At 49.1% G+C, this 24,520-nt stretch overlaps 1 protein-coding gene across 3 annotated transcripts in view; it reads right to left on the reverse strand.

The window, feature by feature from the left end:
* Window positions 1-24,520, reverse strand: part of CFAP97 (cilia and flagella associated protein 97) — a 507,276-nt gene that overhangs the window by 46,715 nt on the left and 436,041 nt on the right. For all 3 annotated transcript variants that reach the window (XM_086962501.1, XM_086962498.1, XM_086962499.1), the window contains exon 6: window positions 4,782-4,938. In XM_086962501.1, coding sequence (XP_086818627.1) covers window positions 4,782-4,938 — 157 coding nt within the window. The remainder of the gene's footprint in view (window positions 1-4,781; window positions 4,939-24,520) is intronic.

Consider the following 24,520-nt stretch of genomic DNA (forward strand, 5'->3'; position numbering starts at 1 on the left):
GTTTTAGACACCCTTAAAACGACACCACAGAAATGCCACCTGACCGTCACCCTTGCACCCGACAAAGAGGGTTACGACCAAGTAACTCATGTAGATACGCAGATCGTCAATTATTATCTATCTGACCACTGGTACCTCTGGGCTTAAACGCCGAGATGGTAAAGAAATGCAGTACGTGGAGATAGGTCGAGTATGTGGTAAGTAAAAATATTTTCGGACTACTGCATGCTGATGTACTTTGAATGCTGCCCCCCACCCCTTCTTTTTCCTCCCTTCTGCAGGTCACGTCAGAACGTCGGCTGAAATATGGGAGAGCGATGGTCGAACCACCGACGAAAAGGGAAGGAGGGAATATGTGCATAGTCCTCATAACGATAAGTTTTTAAAAGACGTAGACTTAAACATGACTGTCCCTCCTTAGAACATAGCGACTGGGAGGATGGACTGACATAGAAACTGGACAGGTACTGAATGACGAAAAATTGACTAGAAATGACGCGTTAAATAATGTAACTGGACGTTTGACTAGGTAGGGAAAGGACAAAGAAAAATATACGGGTAAGGGTTACCACGGCACCACCCGTCTGGGAAGTTAGAAATGTTGCTGATGTTCAAAATGCACTGCCCCCCTTTCTCACACTCTTATAGATATAGCCAAGCTGTCCGACTGTTCTCCCGATTAATACTTGCCGTTGCCTCAGCCTGGAGAACTTCCCACCAAAGGAAGGAACTGAAAAATGGTTTAAGATCCAACCATGGGTAAATAGCACGACCAGGTTAATTTCTGACCGACCAACCGAGGTGTAAGTATTGGCAATTGAGAACGCTCGCAGACATAACAAGCGAGAAGGAAAAGGAGGGAAGGGTAGAAAGAGCTAAGCACATAGATAAATAGGATAGTAAAAATACGTAGGATATAATAAGGATTTTGTTGGCCACCTGTTTCCTGTCTTGTCGTGAATGTCTTATATATGTGTAATGCATGTGCCGTCTTCCCTGTCTGAGTCTGTGTGTGTGTAATGTACGGATTTATGTCTTCCCTCTGTCTGTATTTGCGTGTTACCTGACCTTTGCTGTTCTGTGTTGTGAGCGCACTAAATGACCTATTTTCGTACACGTCTTTCTCTCTCTCTCTCTCTCTCTCTCTCACCACCCCCTTATCTCTCTCTCTCTCTCTCTCTCTCCCTCTCTCTACATGTCATACGTGTACCGAATGGCTCGTTTAGATTGCGGACGACTCTCACTCTCTATGAGAGTCTCCCTATTTTCTCTCCCTCTTTGTGGTAAAATTGTGCCCCACCGGCACCAGTCTGATTTGATACATATTGAACGCGAAGGTGTTCAGCGAAATTGACCGAAACTAAAATGATTGTATCTCGCCATATTACTGCCTCTCCTTTCTGCAAAATGAATGAACTTGAATTGGCTGAGAAGGAAAGGACAGGTAAGACGACTAAAGTCCCCCAAATCTGGCCATTTATAGGGGAACTGTATGTCAATGGCACCTTATGTCTGTTCTTCAGAGACGAACGCCAACGTCTAGATTGACCCCCAATGCCCAGATTGCCCCACCCCCTTTTGCACCCAAGCGCGAGCGCCCGAAGCATCCCCGCCCCATTTTGATAGACCCCAGTTGCTGTCCCGGATATAAACATGATGACCATGAGTAACTATTGACCCTCGAGAAAACCTTGTTTTGCCTGACTCTCGATGATGGCACCCCCGCCCTGTTTGAAAAGATTAGCCAGTCCTGAAAGGAAATGCTCCGTAATGTTGAATATGATGAAATGCACAGTTGATGGGAATATCATTTATCCTCACTTGAGTTATAAATAGGACGATGAATAAACCTGCCATGAACTCAGTAGGAATGCTGACACATGCACTGCTTGGTAATGGACCTCGGACTGTGACCAATGAGCGTATCTCCCAAATGCGTAGAATTGAGGGAGGAATTCACATGCGTAGATATCTTCTTCTGCCATTTCTCTAAAACATTGTCTTGTACCTATTCAAAGATTCACGATCACCGAAGGAGATGGGTCAGATGTGACGTACAGCCTGACTGCAGATCTTGGGACACGTGTGACCTCGACCAAAGGTGGAGCTGCAGAGCAACAAGATACGGGACGAGACCGCAATTTCAACGTGGAAAATGAAAAATGACGGGCCGCCTTGAAGCCCTCCGTCTGCTAACCCACGTGTGCCTGGAGTCTCCGTCCCCCTTCTTTGGGCCCGATTGATGGGCCTGCCTGCTTGTTATCCTTTGCTCCCTTGGTCCCTTTTGTGCGTCCCAGGAACTCTGACCCAACTCCGCCCTCTCTCCTATCGACTATTTGAACCACACTCACCCTCTTTTCCACGTGACTTTTTGCCAAAAGGAAGAACTGCATTCATATGGGAATAGGGTGTTGCCACGGAAATATAGGTGCCGAGCATAAGGCGCCGCCAAACGGATTGTTTAGGGAACAGGACTGTGGTCTAACAGCAGAGGACTGACCGCACCCTGCAACGCGTAAGGATAGAACCGAGCTGGACCTATAGCTCCACCGCCGGTGCTCAACAGCGCCAACGAAAGTACACGGACTAGAGCCTACCAGTGATGGCTCAATGATAAAAAGACACTGTGACGAGGAAATCTTGTGTATTGAACTGAATTCCGCTCTCAACTACCTGGTCAAAACTGTTCATTGGTCACATTTTTAAGTTAGAAAGATTTATGCTATGTAGTGCGTTTAATTGTCAGGAACACAACGAAATGCAATTTTCTATGTGCTGCATTCTGCCCATCACCTCAACTGTCTATGATTGTACGCCAAATGTTAGTATCGACAAAATGCTAATTCATCAACGATGCCTGTCTACCCCATCAATTACAAAAATGACTGCTGTAATGTAAAAAGGGGCGACTGTGGGAATTGAAGAAATTAATGTACATAAACAGCATTCATTTCCCTTCTTCTCCCACTCCTCTCCCTGTGAGCACCATGACTACCGTAAATTATTGACCGTATCACTCTGCCAGTAAGAGCCCATACCCCTATGCATATGTGCAGCCATTCTAGGCACCATGGCCTTTTACCCATTGGAATCCCCGGCTTCCCTCCTGCGCGTATCTTACACCCCCTCTCTCATGCATAGACCATGAAACCCTCTCCCTCTGCGCGACCCTGCTGCGAAAGGCAACTCTCCTGCTTGACCCGCACAAAACCCCCCCCCCCATTCCCTCTTGATGAGGCATCCTTCGCCTTAGCTGACATAGCCCTCCCCAGCTGCACCTGACTGCCCCCGCTCTCTCATGTACGGGTCATAAGATCTCTCTCTCTCTCTCTCTCTCTCTCTCTGTGACTCTGTCCCCGTGTCCACCCTGGCTCCCCCTCCCTTCTCCTCACATGGGCAAGCCGTAAACCTTCTTCTTCTGCAAGACCCTGTCCTTGAGAGCCACGGCCGCGCCTGACCAACACCTCCTTTCCTTCCATGAATGCCCCTCTGTTGACAAGCCTTCCCTCCGCGCTCGATTGTCCACGCAGCATGAATACCACTCCTTTGATGACCCCTTCCCCCGAGTCCGGCTGACCACACATGTCCGAGGCCATCGCCTAAGCCAGGAGATACCATTTACTGCCCTTATTGTATGAAGTCACTCCTCTTCAAAGGACCCACTATTGATCCTAGCCACCCCACCCCCTGGTCTATGATCAGGCGCACACATCCAAACAGTTGACGGAACACTCAGCTGCGTGATTGCCCTCCCCTCTTATCAGCAGGTCAAGGGTCCCTATTGTGAACATATGTGGGGTAGGATTGACACGAGGATTATAGGGATGTCTTTTCCTTTGCGTCACACTGTCCTGATTGTACTATCAAGTGTTTTGTAAGGTATAAAAGAAAGAGTCTCAGCTCACTTGTTAGAGCACCTCCTGAAAGACACCGTGTTTCGTGTCCGAAATGACTGGCTCTCCTCATGAGAATTAAACTCTGTTCTTGATTCCTGCTTCCAGCGCCCGTCTCTTTATTTGGTAACTATTCAACATGGGAACTAAGAGGCGGTTTGCGCCAGCGGCCTGGGCATCGATAGAATTATGGGCTCCTGTTTCACAGTCATTATTAACCCCTTTATCTTTTTACCTGGAAAGTTTTTTGGGTATTTGAACTCCTTTGATTTGTACTAATATTTGACATCTGTGAAAAAGTTAACATCTAAAGAAAGTGAATCTGATTTTTCAACAAACAAAAAGGTCTCTAAAATGTTCGGTTCTTGCTCAGAAGCTATTATATATTACAACTGAACTTATCATGGTCCAACATCAAATCAGCTGTGTTTGAAGATCATTGAGTACCACATTCCTTCAGTCACATCTGATGCACTTCCTAACAAAACAACAGTTTTTGCAACAATAGAGCTAAATTTGTTAGTAGTCCGGAAACAAGGTTTCAGACTGGAATTAACATGTGCTGGTAACTACAGTGAGAATGTTTTCGTTATCCCCTCCATACCTATCAAAATTGTTAATGTTTTCACAAATAAAAGAATTATCAAAGCGAGGACTCTCTTATACAAACATGTAGTACAGAATGCAAGGTGTCCAGTTATTTAGCCGTTCAAAAAAAGCCACAGACCATTTGAAATACAAAAGTAATATCTCAATTTTGCATGACTGGAACATTCAACAAAGCTTGTATGAAAATTAAGTGTTGTAGAGCCATATCCAACTACATGTAGCTGGCAATGAATAGCGAAAATTAAACTACATAAAAATGAATACTTTTAAACAACTTGCCTTGTGCGGAGCTTTGCCGGCTTGCAGATGACTTAACCGGCCTCGGTGAAGTTGCTGATGAGCTCAGATATCCCACTTGGCGCTGATAGTCCATCAACTGTTCAGAGCGTTTCATGCCAACTGTTGGCTTAATAGATTCTAGTCTTTTTAATAGGGCCTTTAAAATACACAAAAGAAAAATATGCATTTTTAGATACCAAGCTGCAATACAATTTTTTGTTTGTATTGACGAGAACCATGATAACGAAAATTGCTTTGCATGTATATATTCTAAATGTGAATTGAGTATGCATATCAACACAGCGAAACGTGTTAACCAGACATTATATGTGGGCAGGTCTTAGTTTGGTCAGATATTCAAATCGTTGTAGTATTTTGTTTTCGAGTATCCATATTAGTTACTCCATGGCTTGTGAATCAAACCAAATGTGTAACATGCTGAATCTGTACCAACATCCCATACTGCATAAAGAAGATCCATTTGGAGTAAGTCAAATTTTGCTTTTTGTTCTAATAACACCAGAACACTTTATTTGCCCAGGAAGGATGAATACAAAGGGAAGTAGCAACTCTTGACCAAATCTCTCTAATTCTCTTTCCTATACTTTGTACGTGTGTAGATATTTAATAGTGACATCCCACATTCCCAAGAGCTTTCAAAAGTCAAACCATATTAATCTACCAGACAGACAATACTTTTCTGAATCAAAACAAGAAAATAGTAATTCAACAAGCAAGACCAACATTAAGAGCCCAACACTGTGTAATGCACATAGATTTCAATTTAGAGCTTAATCTTAGGTTGATAAAACATCCATAGAATTGACACAGACTACAATCTCAGAAGAGATCCTGGCAACCAAGATTTCCTGTAATCAAACAACAGAAGAGCAAACAAAGGAATGGCCCTCCGTTTTAGCCACCTGGAAAATATTAGATCCTTTTCTCAAAATGAAAGTAAAACTATATTTTAAGGCTTTGACTAAGTCCTACAGAAAAGCTATATATGTCACATTCACCACGCCTGGCAAGGCAAATAATGTCATGTAATATTTGGTGAAAGGGTATAACCTTAGTGTGAGCCTTAAGTTCTTAATCCATAGGAGTGCGGTTAGCTTTATAGCAAACAACCACAAGAGTTTAATAGTTGCTGAAATAAAGAATGAGTTGGAAACCTAAAACGACTGCAAAAACAAACATTACGCAGTCAGTCTTTACATAGAGTATTTCTACCAATAACATGTACCTATAGCATTCTCTGGCATTTTCCCCCATGGTTCAGAAATGTAATACTATGAGTCTCTCTATTTGGTCTGTGCTGGTACAGCACTGTCCCTTGCATGGCTCAACTGAACATGCAGCCCTGCTCTTAATTCCCCAAAGCCAGTTTCAGAACCTTTTTCCGAAAATCAAGCGTGGTCACTGAGGGTCTCCAACAATGGGCTGAGTCTCAGAGTTGGGCTCTGAAAGGATACTCGCCTACTTTACTCAGGAGCATACACAATTTTTTCGCAGAACTGGGAAATACTGTGGTGACAGGAGAAAACCATAGTAGTGGGGCAGGCCTTTTTCTGGTTACCAACTAGGGCAGAGTAACCTACCAGGCTCTCCTGCTAAAGAAATGGTTATTCATGTCCCTTTTACCTAAGTTCTTCGCTCTAGCCATGTGGGAAATGGATGGCAAATAAATTATGCTCTACACATAAGTGGTAGAGAGTGCATTGACTCTGTGTGACTGCAGCGATACAGGAATCATTATCTAATCTCCTGTGTAAAAGCATTTCACAAAATGGATGAAGCAGAGAGTCTGAATGCCAGGGTATTAAACCTGGAGGTATGTCCCTAGGTAATTTCTGAAGGTGTCTGAAGTGGACTAGGTTGGTGTGAAAGGAGAGAGGAAGAAAGAGGACCTTTAAAATGTAAGGTCCAGGGCATGGCCAAGATGGTGGACCGATGAGACGTTCCTCCAGGTCAATACATTCCCTGCCGCTGAGCCCAGCCACCTAAATTAAAGACGCAGAGGGGGTGAGCCTCCGGAACATACTTCCATCTCGCCGCATTGCTGGGGAGCCATCCTTTTGCCAGCAGCGGGTCCGACGGTCCTGCACAGAAGCCAGGGAGAGCGGGGAGGCAGGTGCCATGGCCTAAGTGCCGGCGGATGCTGGGAAGGTGTGGGCGCAACCCACCGAAGGCCTCATAGCACCAGCAACGACCAGCGGCGCCCACACCCTAGGAGTGGCACAAGCCAGAGCCCGCTAAGAGGTTGAGCGGGTGCCCGATCGTAGCAAAGCCGCAAAAGAGGCAGAGATTAGCCCGGGAGCCCCGGGGCTCACCTGAGGCACAGTGTGACAAGGCCCTGAGGAGCAGCAGACCAGTCGTGAGTAGGTAGGCAAGCTTTAGGGGGGAGCCTGCTATTCCTTTGGCCTACTCGCCGGTGGGGCCCTGAAGGAGCGATCTGACCCCCGGCGGAGAAGGGGCCTCACTTAACAGCAGAAAGAGACAGAGCTCCCATTACAGGAACTGGAACATGGGACGTACATATAACAACTCCCGGGGAAGGGGAGGGGCTCAATTACACTCCCCCCACCCGACTCCTGAGGATCAAGGAATCAGCAGCTGCTTGTGCTTTCTACCTCTACGCTGGGGGCAGGGACCGCCGATTTAGGAGTCAACTTGAGCTTGGGGCCCTCAGCCCTGTCAAAATCAACAATAGTGGGTGGGGAAGGGAGGACCTCCCTCTTTTTGGAACACACCGGAATCCTCTGCAAGCTAGCAGAGCCCACTGGACCCAAGGAGGGCTGCCTTGTCGCACAATCTCACTCCAACGCTGGGGGACAGGAGACCCAGATCCACCCGTAAAGAGCAAACTCAAATACCTTGGGGTACACCAGGTCCACAGGAGGAGGGGCCCGCCGTGCCCAGATGTCTCCTGGCCTAGCTGCCCCCAGGCACTCGGCCTGCCCCCAAACATTGGCGCCGGAAGGGGTAAGAAAGAGCGCAAACTCAAGGATAAGCTCTTGAAAACCCTGGGAGTCCCGGTGAGAGATACAATGCCCGCAGTGTCTTCGGAGATGAACCCGGTTGCCAGAGCCATAGATGAACTGTTTTTTTTTTTCATTTCACACAGCTTTATTCGATCATCGTGAACAGATCATAAAAGCAAAAGAATACATTTAAAAAATATCCAGATCAATAAATATTCGCATATACATTAGTCAAAACATTATTAAACAAATTTTGCTGTGGTCCAATTAAGACCTTTAAAATCAGTTACAATAGAAAACACTGTTCATAATATGGTTACAGGGTACTGCTAGAAACTATGCCCACCCTTTTTATCTTCCTGAGGAAGGCTCATAGTTATGAGACAACACAGAAACAGACAAATGGGTGACGTAGGGCTTTTAAGAAATACATTGCGACCCGACATTGCCTAAAATTATGATGCCTCAGAATTGGCAGTATAAACAATTTCCTTGCCTCAGAATATTTTTGACAAAATAGTAGGATATGTAGGTCTGTCAGCGCCACAAGGTTGTTACAGGGGCAGCAATCGAGATCTGCTAGCCTATACTTCTTTTGTGGATATCCCAGGAGTAATGGGATCATGTTTAATCTGAACGGCAGTAGAATAAATCTGTGCTGGGCGTTGTATATACGTGCTAAGTAATGGAAACCATCTCCTGGTATTAATGGGACCAAGTCATACGCGATAGTAGAGTGATGGATCTGTTTTTTTTCCCTGTGGGCGTATTCTGCTCTTTGGGAATATAGATCTTTTAACCGTTTCTTAGTGACCCCTTACAGGAGAGAGGGTCTTGAAAGAGTTTTTCCATTCCTATAGCCTTCAATGCACAAGTTACTACTTGTGTAACAATACATCTTAACACCTTGGCTGCTAGGTGTTTTCCCCCCCTGTGCTGGAAATTACTCTTCTGCTGTATTCATGACGAGCTCAGCTCGTCATCAGCACAGCTCAACTGTGCATCATGACGAGCTGAGCTCGTCATCAGCATCGAAAGGGTTAAGAGACATTAGTTAGTGATAGATTCCTTACCTTAGAATATTGTTACATTTCTCTTTTATATGTATTGCCCTTTTAATATTAGAATCTGTATTCTTTCAATTGATGGCACATGCTATGCTGTTTATGTGATGTCATTTTAGAATCTGAGCTGCTCACATAGAACTGCTTTTCTACCTGGATGGATGTACTGTGCTCTCTTTAATAAACTAAGGATTTTCCTGAAAGAAATCTGCTTTCTCGTGGACTTTTTTACATTGGCGACGAGGGTGGGTTATTAAGTATTTTGCGGCGTTTGAGGAAATATCGACCAGTTGATTATTTTACTAACTTTCAGTGATATTTCTGCCGATATTTCTAAACGAAATACTTAAGCAAAACCCCTATTTTCTGTTGTTATCGCCCGCAACGTGTTGGCCTTACTGCAACGTATAATTTTTAAAAGACGTGCTGCCCGCTGAATTCTACGAGCCATTGTGGAACTTGCTGAACAAGCTCCTTCCGACGACATCGCACTCTGCGAAGACAATGGTGATGTAATCGGGCTGACTCTAACGGAGCGTGCGCGGTGACGATTTGACGTTGGTGGCCATTTTGGTTTGGGAAAGGAAATTTTCATTCGCTTTCTTCAAAAGAACTTTGTTTCCTTCATCGGTCTTCGATCGCTTCTAAGGATTTGTTCGGCGATTGACATCTACAAACATTGGTGATCATTTGGAATTGGAATTTCATCGTTTTGAACTGGAACTTATTTTTCATTTCTTAACAACAAGTAGGATTAACTCTGGGAACATCCTTTCACATATTTCCTGTTTCAATTTTGACAATTTATACATTATTGAGTTTTAATTGTTTTATATTTAATATAAAACATTTATGATGCAGTTTGATCCACCAAGTAAATTTTTACAATCTAAAGGTGAACCCCCTATCCCATGGTCTAGATGGAAGGAAGAATTCATAACATATTTAAAGGTTATAGATGGTGAGCGAATGGGAAACGAAAGAAAAAAAAATATTTTATTGCATTGCCTGGGTCCTGAGGGTCAAGCTGTGTTTAGAACTTTACCTACTGCCAGTGGTGACTTGGGAACTTTTGATGAAGCTTTAATGCGAATAGAAACTCGTTTTAAACCAACCACTAGCATAGCACTCAATAGGTACAAGTTTTATACTAGAGCACAAAGAGAATCAGAAAATGTTGATGATTTTCTTACTGCTCTTAGAAGTCTAGTGACTTCTTGTAACTTTGGTAATTTAGCAGATGAAATGATTAGGGACCAAATTATTGTTAATGTAAGAAGTAAGAAAACTCAAGAACAGTTATGGATTTTGGGTAATCCTAATTTACATGAGGCAATTGCAACAGATAAAGCGTTTGAGCAATCTGACGAGTGGAGGAAAACGATTGAGGATGTGAGTTCTAAGGGTGATAGTAGCAAGTGCTTAGATGAAGTGTGTGCTGTTAAAAAACATGTTCCGTCAAGGCCCATACAACAGAATAACAAGAATGTTATTTGTTTTAGATGTGGTAGTCCCAGCCATGTAGCGTCTTTCAAATTTTGTCCAGCTATAGGAAAAGAATGTATCAAGTGTGGGCGGATTGGACATTTCTCCAAGGCGTGCAAGGATGATAGGAGGAAAACTTTTGATTCTCAGAGAAATCTACTAAGTAAGGGAAGTGGTGTTTCCTGTGTGAGAGAGTCGGGAGAAAACCACTGTGAAGAGAAGAGTTTGACAGTTTCTATCATTGATGTTTGTGCTGTGGAAGATACTCTTGGATCTCCAAAATGTGTGGTGACATTTCTCAATGGAATTCTGGATCTGATGGCAGACTCTGGTTCTCCCTGGACCATTATAACTGAGGTGTATTTTAATGAAAAGTATGGAAATATGTTGTCTTTGAATGATTTGAATCCTCCTGATAATTTAAGCACGATATTTCAATGGCTCTACAATAGATTTTATTGGGTACATTTCTTCAGATATTGTATTCAAGGGAAGAACGGTTTTTATTAAACTATATGTTGTGAAGGAAGGAGTGAATGTGCTGGGATGGCGTGATCAGTGGAAATTAGGAATAATGCTCAATCCACGCAACTAAGAACCTGTCATGATGATACAAGAGAATGAGCTTGATGAAGTTGATTTTGTTGGTATTAAAAAAAAATATCCTGAAGTATTCTCAGATTCATTGGGAAGACTTAAAGGTTTCCGTCATATGATCAAATAAAAACAAAATGCTGTTCCAGTTAAACAAAAACTTAGGAATGTTCCTTTAAATGTAAGAGAAGAACTGGGAAAATGGTTGAAAGACATGCTTCAGGAGGGAGTGATTGAAGAGGTGGAGTCATCGGAGTGGGTTTCTCTGATTGTTTTAGCACAAAAATCTGATAATTCTTTACGGTTATGTGTAGACCTTCGTGCTCTGAATGCTAATATTCTCGTGGATTGTCATCCTCTACCCAATGTAAACGAAGTTGTTAGCATGCTGGGTGGGGCGAGGATTTTCACCACTTTAGACCTAAGATCAGCCTATCATCAGGTGGAGTTATCTGAAGAATCTCGTCACCTTTTGGACTATTCCAATTTAAGAGAATGTCGTTTGGACTGGCATCCGCGGCCTCTGTTTTTCAAGGATCTAGGTGTCATTTTGTTTGATGGGGTAAGATCATTTGTGAAATGCTTTCAGGATGATATATTGATTTTTTCTTCTAACTAAGAGGGAAAATGTGTTACATTTCTCTTTTATATGTATTGCCCTTTTAATATTAGAATCTGTATTCTTTCAATTGATGGCACATGCTATGCTGTTTATGTGATGTCATTTTAGAATCTGAGCTGCTCACATAGAACTGCTTTTCTACCTGGATGGATGTACTGTGCTCTCTTTAATAAACTAAGGATTTTCCTGAAAGAAATCTGCTTTCTCATGGACTTTTTTACAAATATCCCTAGGCGTCAGATTGGATCCGGAAAGTTTTGCTTAGCAGTACCCTTGCGCGTCAGTAGGTGGCGTACTTGTCTCCGCGTCCGTCACTGGCATCGTCAGCTTTGAGATGACGTCACATAGCGTACTTTAGGCGCCACTCATGCGCGCTGACGTCAGTTCTGTACACGACTTTTCGCACCAGGAACACAGAGCCATGCAAGATACTGAACACTGGTGGATTGAAACTAGGGCCCTGGAAGGGATGACCTTAACCCTATCTAATCAGTTTGCAGAACGGGGAGGATGGGTGGGGCGTTAAGGAATCTATCACTAACTAATGTCTCTTACACATCGTTACACAAGTATTAAGTTGTGCATCTGAAAGAGACACGTTAGTGATAGATTCTATGTCAGGACCGGAGGCTTCAGATTATGCTATATCTTCCTTCGCTTTATTAACATAAAGAAACCACAGCAGCTTAGGAAAAGATATAATAAGAACAAAAAATGCTTTAAACATAAAGCATTAACGCAATGTTCAACAAAAATCAACAACAACTCCCAAGAGTCTCTTTGTTATAATCATAGTCCACAGTCCTTTGTCACTGTTCATCATCCCTATATAACCGGACTTCCCATCATCTTCCTCCTCTTTCTTCGCTGCTCCCGCAGCCAGATAAGTGCTTTTCTATTTGTCTTCTTTTATTGTGATTGATTGTCTTGCGGTCTTTGGGGACTCCTTGCATGGTTTATTTCCTTTCAGAGTCCCCTAGTTGCGGGAACGTTCTACCGTTCCTACGCGACTTTTTTCCCACTTGTGTGCGGTGTGTACATAGACCGCAAGGGGGCGGCCTGTCGCCTCGCCGACCCTCCGGCGCGCCTCCGCGGTACGAGGAGCCACGCCGTGGGGTCTGCTTGCGCAGGGGCCGACCCTCGCGTACCCCTCTGACACCTGGTGATCCGGGTCTGTACTTTCACAAACTTGACGCCCTTTGGGGTCTGTATGGCGGTTTTGACCGCGTGAATCGCCTTCGGGCGAGATCTGTGCACCTCTTTAGTCGTGTGAGGCCTAGCGCGCTTGAGGGGTACGTAGACCCGGTCCCGGCGAGGAGGGTCTGCGCGCTTGGGGGTTGGTGCAGCCCACCTGCCACGTCAGCTGGCCCAAAACGTGATCGCAGCCGCTGGGCCTGCCCACATTCGAGAATTTTCTCGGTTGCCGCCCTCCTGGGTGCCCCGCATTTGCCCTTGGTTCCGAGATGGAAGGGGAGTATGAGGAGGAGGCCTGCCCCTATCTGCAGGATGATGAGTTTTATCAGGCGGTGGACAACTCCATCTATCGTTGTGTGACGGAGGTGGTAGGGCCCATGGAGGACCGCCTTTCGGCCCGCATCGTGGAGGAGTGTGCCAAGCTGGCAGCGGCGCAGGTGCCGCCGTCCCCGGGGACGTCCGGCGAGTTGCCGCCCGCTCCGAAGAGACCCCGGGGTGAGGGGCCCTCATCGGAGGCCCAAGGCGTGGATAAGGGCGCCTTCGAGCGTCTTCGTGACGCCTTCCTGGCCAAGGCGACGGCGGTGCCTCCGACACCCTTGGTGGACCCTGGCACTTCGGGCGGCCTGTCGACGACGCCCGCCTCCCCGATCTACGACTCTCCGGACACGGATGACGACGGGGAGTCGACCCGGTCTTGGCTCCCGGCGCCTTCGGGAAAGGAGATGCCCCGAGATGAGTCGGGCATGCTGGACCCGGACGGGATCGTCCACCCCCGATCCGCGGCCTGGGCCCCGGGGGAGACGGTGGCGAAGTTTGTCGCGGGCCGGCTGCGCAAGCCCCTGGAGAAGGAGGCGAGGGGTTGCCTGCGCGGGGAATGCCCTCGGCCTACTTTGGAGGGGAAGGTGGCCATGACACCGGAATTGGACCCCAAGATGGCCACCTTCCTGGCGAAATTCATGAAGGACCCCAGGAAGGGGATCGATCGGTCCTGGCGGGCCTGCCAGGACAAGCTGTTGGATGCGGTCGGGCCCGCCACGAAGATCCTCGATATGGCGGAGGAGGCTCGAGCGAATGGCACCGCCATTTCACCGGAGGTGCTCTCCAACTGGGCACAGAGGGTGATCGTCTTCTTGGGCAACGCCAACTGTGCCCTGTCCACGGAGCGGCGGCGGTCGCTCCTTATTAAGCTGGACCCGAAGCTGGGGGACCTGGCCTCGTCGGAGGCAGGTGCCGTGGCCCAGGGTGGCCTCTTCGGTGAGCCTTTCATCCGCGAGCTTGGGAAGTTCGTGAACACGTTCACGTCGCTGGACAAGGCACAGTCCAGCATCAAGAGGGTGTTCCACCAGCGTTTTTCTGGAGGGGCCGGTCGCGGCAGGGGCCGCGCGATCGGCCGTGGTCAGCAGACCAACAACCGTGGACAAGGCTCCGGAAGAGGTCAGTACCAGACCTCGGCCAACTACACCAATTTCTACCCCACCAGGGGACAACGCTATGGTGGAAGAGGATTCCAAAAGAGGTCCGGACAAGGAAATGCCCCCGGTAAGTGTACTTTGCTTGGATCAAGTTCCGATTGGGGGGCGGCTGGCAAGCTTTTACGGGGAGTGGGAGTTGCTCACTGCCGATGCTTGGGTTTTGCAAACTGTGAGAGGTTTCCATATAGAGTTTCACGACCAGCCAACTCAGGTGAGGCCCCCGCGCCCGATGGTTTTCTCAGATTCCGACGCGCGATTGATAGACGGGGAGGTCTCGGACTTGCTGCGCAAGGGAGCCATCCGCCTATCAACACGCCACCCGCATGGGTTCCTCAGCAACGTCTTCTTGGTAGACAAGACGGATGGGGGCAAGAGGCCTGTGATCAATCTCAAGGAATTCAATGGGTGGTTGGTCTACCGTCACTTCAAGATGGAGGGGATCCACCTCCTTCGGGACGTGCTCCTCCCTCGGGATTGGATGGTGCGACTGGACCTCAAGGATGCCTACTTGGTCGTTCCCATCCACCCCCCTCATCGTCGTTTCCTACAATTCCTGTGGGACGGCCAGGTGTTCGAATTCACCGCCCTGCCGTTCGGCCTTTCTTCGGCCCCGTGGTGCTTCACGAAGGTCCTCCACCCGGTAGTGGAGTTTCTCAGAAGCCAAGGGGTCCGTATGATAGTATACTTGGACGACATCCTCCTCATGGGGCAGTGCCCGGAGGTGCTGGCAGGTCAGCTGCGTCAAGCGGTCGGTCTGCTTCAGAGACTGGGGTTCGTCGTCAACGGCTCCAAGTCAGTCTTGGTTCCCACTCAGCAGATCACCTTTTTAGGTTTCGTGGTGGACTCGGTGCAGGCGGTTTTGAGCCTGCCGAGCCGGAAGGTCGCAAAGATACGACACCTGCTTCGGCAGACGATCGCGAGGGATCGTACGTCACTGCCCCATGTCGCCAAGGTGGTGGGTCTTCTGTCGTCCTCCATCCAGGCGATTTTCCCAGGCCCACTGCACTACAGGGCTCTTCAGCGCCTGAAAGCGCAGCATTTGCGCCGTGGGATGTGTTACGATCAGTGGGTTCCCCTCACGGACGAAGTGAAGGAGGAGATGTCATGGTGGCTGTCTCACATGGAGGCATGGAATGGGCGAGCGATCTTCGGGTCGGCCCCGGACTTAATAATAGAGTCCGACGCCAGCAGGTCGGGCTGGGGCGCCCGGTGCGGGGATTTTTCCACCGGCGGCGCCTGGTCGTCAGAAGAACAACAATTGCATATCAATTGTTTGGAGCTCCTTGCGGGCTCCTTCGCGGTTCGCTGCTGGACCAAAGATTCGGTCAAGGCTTGTGTCCTGCTACGGATGGACAATGTCTCGGCGGTCCGATATGTGAACCACCTGGGAGGTCCTCGGTCCCGCGCTTTGGCGGATTTAGCGAAGGACTTCTGGGATTATTGCCTGTCTCGTCACATTGCGGTGACGGCGGAGTATCTACCAGGCCAGTCCAATCAGGTGGCGGATTGGCACTCTCGACATCTCAGGGATGCCAGCCAGTGGAAACTGGATCCGGGAGTCTTCCGGTGGCTACACTCCCTTTGGGGCCCCTTCTCGGTGGACCTCTTCGCGTCCCGTCTCGACCACCAGCTGCCGCGGTTTTACAGCTGGAGGCCGGACCCTCTGGCGGAGGCCACGGACGCGTTCTTGCAGGATTGGAGTCGGGAACAGCCGTTTGCGTTTCCCCCGTTCTCCATGATCATGCGAACGGCGGCTCAAATACGCCGCCAGGGTGCGGACCTGGTGTTGGTTACACCGCTGTGGAGGTCTCAAGTTTGGTTTCCGGTTCTTCTGGAACTTTCCTGGGATTTTCCAATCCTACTCCCCCTGTTTCCTCTGCTCCTGACGAGCCCGGATCGGGAACCTCACCCTCTCGTCATGCAGAACACTCTCCGCCTCGTGGCGTGGAGGCTCTCAGGAGACGCTGGACGCTCCCGGGCCTTTCGGGGTCAGCTGAGCACTTGCTCTCCAAAGCATGGGCCGATAGTACGACGAAGCGTTACAGATCCGCTTGGCTTAAGTGGATGCGTTGGTGTTTACGAAGGGATTTGGATCCCATGGTCGCCGGCCTTGTTCCCGTGCTGAATTTCCTGGCTCATTTGGCCGACAAGGGCTTGGCGTATAGAACGATCAATGCTATCCGGTCGGCGATTTCTGCGGGCCATGATAACATCGATGGCCATCCGGTAGGGGAACACCCTTTTGTGTGCCGGCTTCTGCGTGCGGTTCGCCTCGCACTGCCGCCTGAGCCCAGGTACTCCGTCCTTTGGGACGTCAATTTGGTTCTGAACCTGTTCCTATCGTGGCCAGCGAATTCTTATCTGTCTCTGAAGGAGCTTTCGGCGAAATTAGCCATGTTGTTATGTCTGGTCTCTTGTAGGCGCGTCTCGGACGTGCGTGCGCTGGATGTTTCTGCACGCATTTTTTCCCCGGAGGGGGTTACTTTTACGGTGGGTCGACGCACTAAGACGTCGTCGCGTTCCATTTCTTATCCAGCCTTTACTGACACTCCTAAGTTGTGTGTCGTGCAATGTCTCAAAGCATATGAAGACCTGACCTTGGATCTGCGCCCTCCGGGCGAGCGTCAGTTGTTGATTGCCCTGCGGAAGCCACACAAAGCTGTCTCCTCCCCCACTATTGCTCGGTGGGTGCGTTGGGTCATGCAGGAAGCGGGCATCAATACTTCTCTCTTTGGAGCACACTCCGCCAGGGGAGCCATGGCCTCTAAGGCGTTCTCGGTGGGTGCTCGTCTGGAGGACCTTATGCGAGCGGCGGACTGGTCCTCTGATTCCACCTTCAAGAGGTTTTATTTTAAGCCGGTGGTGGATTTAGCTCAGTTGGTGGTAAGTAAGCTTTAAACTAGCATAATCTGAAGCCTCCGGTCCTGACATAGAATCGAAATTTGCCTAGCTTACGTAATGGTAAGTTTCAATTCTATTAAGGACACGGAGGCGAGGATTATCCCGCCCGGACTACGGTGGTGTCTCTACCCACCCGTATGGCAGTAAGTAAAGCGTTTTCCTTTACGTTGTCAGTACTGTGTTGTTCACTGAATGCTCCTCGCCTTGTTGTCGCTTTTTCCTGGGCCACCTCGCTGACGCTGTTCCTTTTTTGACAGGCAACGACGGTGTTAAACAGGACCAATGAGGCTTAAGCGTGATCTGCGCGAAGAAAGAGGAGGAAGATGATGGGAAGTCCGGTTATATAGGGATGATGAACAGTGACAAAGGACTGTGGACTATGATTATAACAAAGAGACTCTTGGGAGTTGTTGTTGATTTTTGTTGAACATTGCGTTAATGCTTTATGTTTAAAGCATTTTTTGTTCTTATTATATCTTTTCCTAAGCTGCTGTGGTTTCTTTATGTTAATAAAGCGAAGGAAGATATAGCATAATCCTCGCCTCCGTGTCCTTAATAGAATTGAAACTTACCGTTACGTAAGCTAGGCAAATTTCGATTCCTTACCTTAGAATAGATAACAGTGGTTGGTCTGCAAACAAAACTACACCAGGAAGTCACGGAGAACAGAACAGCCAAAAAAGCAGTCTCTCCGGACTTGACTGTCAAGGCAGTAGTGCTTTGTAAACGTGTGCAGTGAAGCCCACGTAGCTGCCTGACAAATGTCCTGCAAGGGAACGCTGTGTCCCAAGGCAGTAGTGGCTGCAGTTGCCCTGGTCGAATGGGCACACAGCCCCACAGGAGGGTCCTTCTTGGCCAAGGAGTAACAAGCTTTGATGCAAAGAACAACCCACCGGGAAATTGTCCGTTTGTGCACAGCCCGACCTTTTGTGGCACCCACTTAGACAACTAAGAGCTGATCATCCACCCGGAACTGTTGTGTACGCTGCAGTTAGAAAAAAGAAAAAAAAACGATGGATTTAGGCCCAGATCTCTGTACTGGGGTGAATGTATGACATTGTTCTGCATTCTGTCCATCAACTGTGGTTTTTGCATTTGTCACCCCGAGTGGGATGGGTATGCTCAGACTTGAGTCCCATGCTCTCCACACCACTGGAGTCAAGCTATCCTGGCTTAAGACGGCTGATAGCCAGAAACCGGTCCTAGGATGCTTGATTTCGGTCCAGGAAAGACATGGCTTGGCAGTTTTTTCTGGACTGTTCCAATGAGGCACAGGGTCAGACTGATCTGCATATGGCCATGTCTGAACTAGGGTGGTGTGGAGTGCAAACAAACAATGGATTTAGGCCCAGATCTGCATTCTGTCCATCAACTGTTGTTTTTGCAGTTAAAAAGCAAGCGCATGTTTTGGGTCCAGACGGTGGAGCCTCTCCTCTTCCCAAGGAGGAGGCGGAAAGAAGGTGGGCAAAGTGATGGTCTGCCCGATGTGGAAGGGCGTGACAACCTTTGGCAAGAAAGAAGGACGGGTCCTTAAAACCACCTCGTCTGGTGAACAGAAAGGATTGGAGGTTTAGAAGAAAGAGCCTGGAGCTCAATCACTCTTCTGGCAGAGATGATAGCTACCAGGAAAGCCATCTTTAGAGTGAGAAAACGTAAAGGACAGTTATGAAGGGACTCAAAAGGCGCGCACATCAGAAAAGTCAAGTCAAGATTTAAGTCCCGTTGAGGAATTATGAAAGGCCGGGAGGGAACGTGTGTGTAATGCCCTTGAGGAAACGGTTAACAACCGGGGACTTAAAAAGAGAAGGCTGATCAGAAAGCCTCAGGAAGGCGGAAATGGCAGAAAGATAACCTTTGATAGTGCTCAGAGCAGAGCCCTGCTGGGCCAAAGATAGAAGAAACAGAAGAACCTCAGAAAGAGGGGCCGAAAGGGGATCCACAGCCTTTGCTGTGCATCATGCCACAAATTTGTTTCATCGGCAGGCGTATTACGTTTTAGTGGAGGAACGCCTGGCTGCCAGAATGATATTACAGACCTCGGGAGGAAGGTCGAAAGCCGTCAACTGTCGCGACTCAATCTCCATGCATGGAGGTGGAAGCTGGACAGGTTCGGGTGGAGGACCGTCCCCTGCTGGTGCGACAGGAGATCCTTGCTGAAAGAGATCTTGCGCAACGTCCGGGTTCAGATGCCATTCGTGATCCATCAAGCACCGGCGGCTGAGCTTGTCCGCCCTGGCATTCAGAGAATCTGCCAGGTGTTGAACCACCAAGGTAATGCCTTGATGTTCCAGCCATGTCCAGAGGCGTAGAGCCTTCTGACATAGGGTCCAGGACCCCACACCGCCCTATTTGTTGCAATACCACATGGCGGTGGTGTTGTCCATGAACACCTGCACTACACTTCCCAAGACAGAGGGAAGGAATGCCTTCAGTGCAAGTCGGATCACCCGCAGCTCCAGAAAGTTGATATGGAGCCGGGACTCTGCTGGAGACCAGAGGCCTCTGATCGGACAGGTTGCCCTGATTCTGCATCCACTGGAACTTCAGGTCCCACTGCAGAGCCTGCATATGCCATCTGGCATGTTGCACTAGCAGGATGCAGGACGACATCAGGCCCAGGAGCTGGAGGGTCATCCTGACTGATACCTGGGTTAGAGGCTGAAAGATCGGAATCATACCCTGAATATCCCGGACTCGCTGCTCGGAAAGATGGCCCCAAAACTGCGGTGAATCCAGAACTGCTCCGATGAAGGGGAGCTTCTGAGACGGATTTGGGTGCGACTTCGGCACATTGATGGAAAACCTCAGCAAATGCAGGAAGTCGACCGTAGTCTGAAGGTGGGTGACGACTGTCTGGGGCGAGCCCGCCTTCAACAACCAGTCGTCGAGGTAGGGGAAGACTGATACCCCTGACCTGCGCAGATGAGCTGCGACCACCGCCATACCTTTCGAGAACACCTGAGGGGCGCTGGTAAGGCCGAAGGGGAGCACAATAAACTGAAAATGTTCCTCGCCTACCGTGAACCGCAGGTAACGCCAGTGGGCCGGCAGGACGGGGATGTGAAAATATGCATCCTGCAAGTCCAACGCCACCATCCAGTCTCCAGGGTCGAGAGCACCCAAGACCTGAGCCAGAGTTAGCATCTTGAACTTCTGCTTCAGGGGGAAGCGATTTACGTCTCGGAGGTCCAAGATAGGACGCAGACCCCCTTTGTCCTTCTTGGGGACCAGAAAGTAGTGAGAACAACAACCACGCCCTACTTCTTGCCCAGGAACGTACTCGATGGCCCCCTTGGTCAAGAGGGTCGCGACTTCCTGTTGGAGAAAAGCCAAAGGATCCCCCGATGTGCGGTGGCACTGGTGCGGCATGGCTGGGGGGGAGGGGAGGAAGAAGTACTAGAAGGGAAGAGGTAACCTTGGCAGATTATCTGCAGCACCCATTTGTCTGATGTAAACTCGCACCAGTGGGGGAGATGGTGGTGGATCCTGCCACCCACCGGCGTGGGGTGCTCCCTGAAGCTCAGATTAGGAGGGTTTAGAGGAGGAAGCAGCGAGGTGGAGGTGGACGGACCCGCACGCTGGCTCCCCGACCCGCCCCTGCAGAAACCATGACCGCAGGCCAAGACTGGCTGAAGAAAACAACTGCTTCCCAAACTGGTCCAGCCTCTTCGAGTCCTTATCCGGGGGGTCCGTGGGAAAGGCACTCTGCGCCTTCGAGACCTGAATGACTGTCAGGGGTAGGGTGAGTGGTCAAAAAAGCAGGGTCACCGGTCAGTGGCATCTGGCTAAGTTTTTATCCACCGGGCCCCCGTGGCTGGCCTTGACCAAGTGCCCAAGAGGACCTCTGTCATTAAAGGGAAGCAGCGGCTCCGATGAAGTAAACGCTGTCTGGAGCACCTCTGTGAGGAGGTTGGTCTTGAGGGATACTGTGGGGAGCTCAAGGTTGAGGGCCTCAGCAGCCCAACAGAGTACCATCGAGTAGGAGGCCCGCTCCTCCATTGTAGGCGGGGGAGGCGAACCCCGGGTAAGAAAAGACATTGACCTGCATCCTTCAAGTCATCCACCCAATCTTGTTCAGAGTCGCATTGCCAAGCGAGCGGGTCCTCAGACCCTTCCCAGTCGTCGCCCACCTCTGGCGTAGAGGTGGTCGGTTGGGGCGGCAGAGACTGAGCCGGAGAAGGAACGAACTGCGTCAGGAACGGCACCGAGACCGGCACCAGCCTGGGCCGGACTGGCGCCGGCTCCCAATGCGGATCCCAGGCCGGAACAAAATGGTCCGGGAACCGGGGCAAAGGTGGGATAAACAGCACCCAGTGCTGCGCTGGGGGCGGAGCTGAGGGTGGCGCCGGGACTGGAGCCGAGGGTGGCGCCGGGGCTGGACCCGAGGGTGGTGCCAGGGCCGGAGCCGGCAACACCGAACCTCGTGGCGCCGAGGACGGAGCCAGCGGCGCAGGATCCTGTGGCGCCAGGGCTGGAGCGGGTGGCCGAGCCGCCGGCCCAGCAGGAGCTGGACACGGGACCGGGGGGCCCGTAGGTATGCCAGTGGGAGCCCGAGGCCTGTAAAGGCAGTGCATAGCAGCAAGGAACTCTTACATCTGTTCGGAAGTCGCCGACAGAGCCGGGTAGACCGTGAGACTCCCCGGCTCCAGAGGAGCCGCAGGGGCAAGGCCCCTGTCCCCCTCATACGCCACTGAGGAGCGACGTCGGAGAGCGAACACGCTTCTTCGACTTCTTTTTATGGCGACGTTTACTGGAATCCGAAGGTTGTAGTCCGAGGAGCGACGGTCCTGGGAACGGCCCCTCGACCCATAGCAGCAACGTGACGAATGCTGGACCACCAGCAACTTCAGACGCCGCTCCCGCAAGGCATTCGGGGCCATGGCACGACAGTCACGGCAGTCCCGAGAGTTGTGGTCGGTCTCAAGGCAGTAGAGGCAAGCATCGTGGGAGTCCGCTACCGACATATTTTGGCGACAGATCCCACAAGACAAAGCCGGGCATCCCTACATGCACCAGAAAAAAGTGGGGAGACAAAAGTCTCAAAATAGTGGTCAAAAAGTGACGAAGGTTCGTGCTCAATCCGGATCTGTGCTTACTGGCGTGGAAAAAGAAAGAACTGACGTCAACGAGCATGGGTGGCGCCTAAGTACTCTCCGTGACGTCATCTCTGCGCTGAAAACACCAGTGACGGGCGCGGAGCCACAAGACGCCATCTACTGACACACAAAGGGTACTGCTAAGCAAAACTTTCCGGATCCAGTCTGGCGCCTGGGGATATTCTAAGGTAAGGAATCTATCACTAACGTGTCTCTTTCAGATACAGTTGCCACATGATTTAGCCACCCAATTCTTTTGTAATAATATAGGCTGCAGCATTCTCTTATAATAGTTTGTGTCACATCTACTGTAGTTCTTTGTCTTTGCCAAATGGATAGTCAAAAGAGGACCGGGCCATTTTTAGAGTAAGGACCAACAGTTTTTAAAAAAGGAGTCTTTCATTTGCTGTAACAGACCAGTATTGGCCATCCCCCACACACCTGCTCCATATGTTGTGGCTGATTTTTTTTGGCTTGGTAAATCTTTTTAGTTACGTCCAGTGAGCTTCCACCCAATTTTTTTGCAAATCTTTTAAATGCGTTTAGGCTCCTTTGCATACCCTGGGCTCTTGTTTTGACTCGTTTGAACCAAGAATGATCCTTATCAAAGAGCACTCCTTGGTATAAAAAGGAGTCCACCACCTTAATTTCATTGCCGGCCATCTGGAATTGTGGCAGTTTTTCTCTTCTGGTCGCTCGGACACAATTATGAAAGATTTTGTTTCATTTACTTTTAGGTCAAGGGAGGCCATAAAGATGGTGTAAGCTTTAATTAGTTTTTGTCAGGCCAGGCCCGTTCTTGCTATCAGCACCAAATCATCGGTGTATGCCAAAATCGGGAGGGGTCTTTTATCAAATTTGGGCACATCCAAAGAGAGAGCAAACAGGGAGGACTCAACTCCATTCGTATTGATTGAAAAAAGGAACGGCCGAGCACACACCCCTGTCGAACTCCTTTTTCAATTTTAAAATGACGTGTGCACTTCCCCTTTGTACCATACCTTACACAGGTAGTGGCATTTGCATACAGCTGGCGGATGAACCCAATAATCAGTGGGTCTTTACCCATGTCCTCCATCATGGACCACAGTCTAGAATGTACTGCTCAATCGCTGATACCTAGAGTCGATATTTGCCTCCTGTGAGAAGTTTGCCTGGTATATGATGTCCACTAGTTCTAGTGGGCACCTTGCACCAGTCCAATCGACCCTTATTGATGGTGGTTGTAAAGTCAACTTTATAGATAAATATCCTAGGGGTAGCAATGGCCAGCTGTCTTCAGGCTAAGACTTCAGAGAGAAAATTAAGCTAGTTGTTTTAACAATTATAATCTCTTGAGTACCGAATGAAAGTACACCACACAAGGTATAAATCAAATATATATGTATTTATTCTAAACACAGCCCCTCTGGACTCTTTATGAGGTCAGCGGTAAAAGTACAATACAAGGAACTTAATTAGCATACGATAAGTTGCACAGTATACGTTGTGCCCTAGGGGCCTCCGAAACCATATACTAAAATAGTGGTATAAGATCCACGTGAGGAATAGAAAGGAGGCCTAGGGCCTGTGAAATCCTTGGGGCTACTCAGAACAACCAAGGGTTAGGATGCAGGAGGCCCACGGGAGATGCGTGCATTGTCTAAACACAGCCGCGGGCTACCATTGACTTTCTATGGGAAACGAACGAGTTTCACATTTACAATTTAAGGACACTTCTAGGATAACTATGATGGAAGCCTTTTAGACTTAGACACTTGGAGGGCCAATACCCTCGAGACTACCAGAGTACTTGTGTTACCTTACGCACAGAAGCCGGGTCCATTGGTGTCTTTTGGTGTCGGGTTTCGTCGTCGATTCCAATGGAGAGCTGCGAAGAAGTGCTGCAGGCGACCAGAGGAAAAGTGTCCGGGTGGATCCAAGGGTGGATAGAAGATCTGAAGAACCTGAAAGTATAGGAGACAGAGTTCGGGCCACTAGCCAGTGACTAGGGCGGCGATAGGAAGATGCCACCAGATGTCGGGTGATTTCAAGTGAAAAGGTGAAGTTTGTCTCTTCAGGCACGAGGACCAGGAGGCCTGGATGACGACTAGGAGCTGGATTCGAGCTGTCCCACGAAGAATCTAGTTGACTGCGGTGTTGGTATCCGGATTGGACCCAACAAGCCATGGCAAACGCAACCCACGCAAGATGTTGAGATTGGCTTTGGTGCAGACCAGCAAGGTCTGAGGCGCTTCTCCTTTGCAGGGAAGCTGGAGCAAGCCTGGAGCAACCGGGAAAACAGGTTGAAACAAAGGATTGGCTTCTTGGGGCTCACTAGCCAAAGG

The sequence above is a fragment of the Lissotriton vulgaris genome, chromosome 3_1, assembly GCF_964263255.1.
Source record: "Lissotriton vulgaris chromosome 3_1, aLisVul1.2, whole genome shotgun sequence".
Classification (NCBI taxonomy): Eukaryota; Metazoa; Chordata; class Amphibia; order Caudata; family Salamandridae; genus Lissotriton; species Lissotriton vulgaris.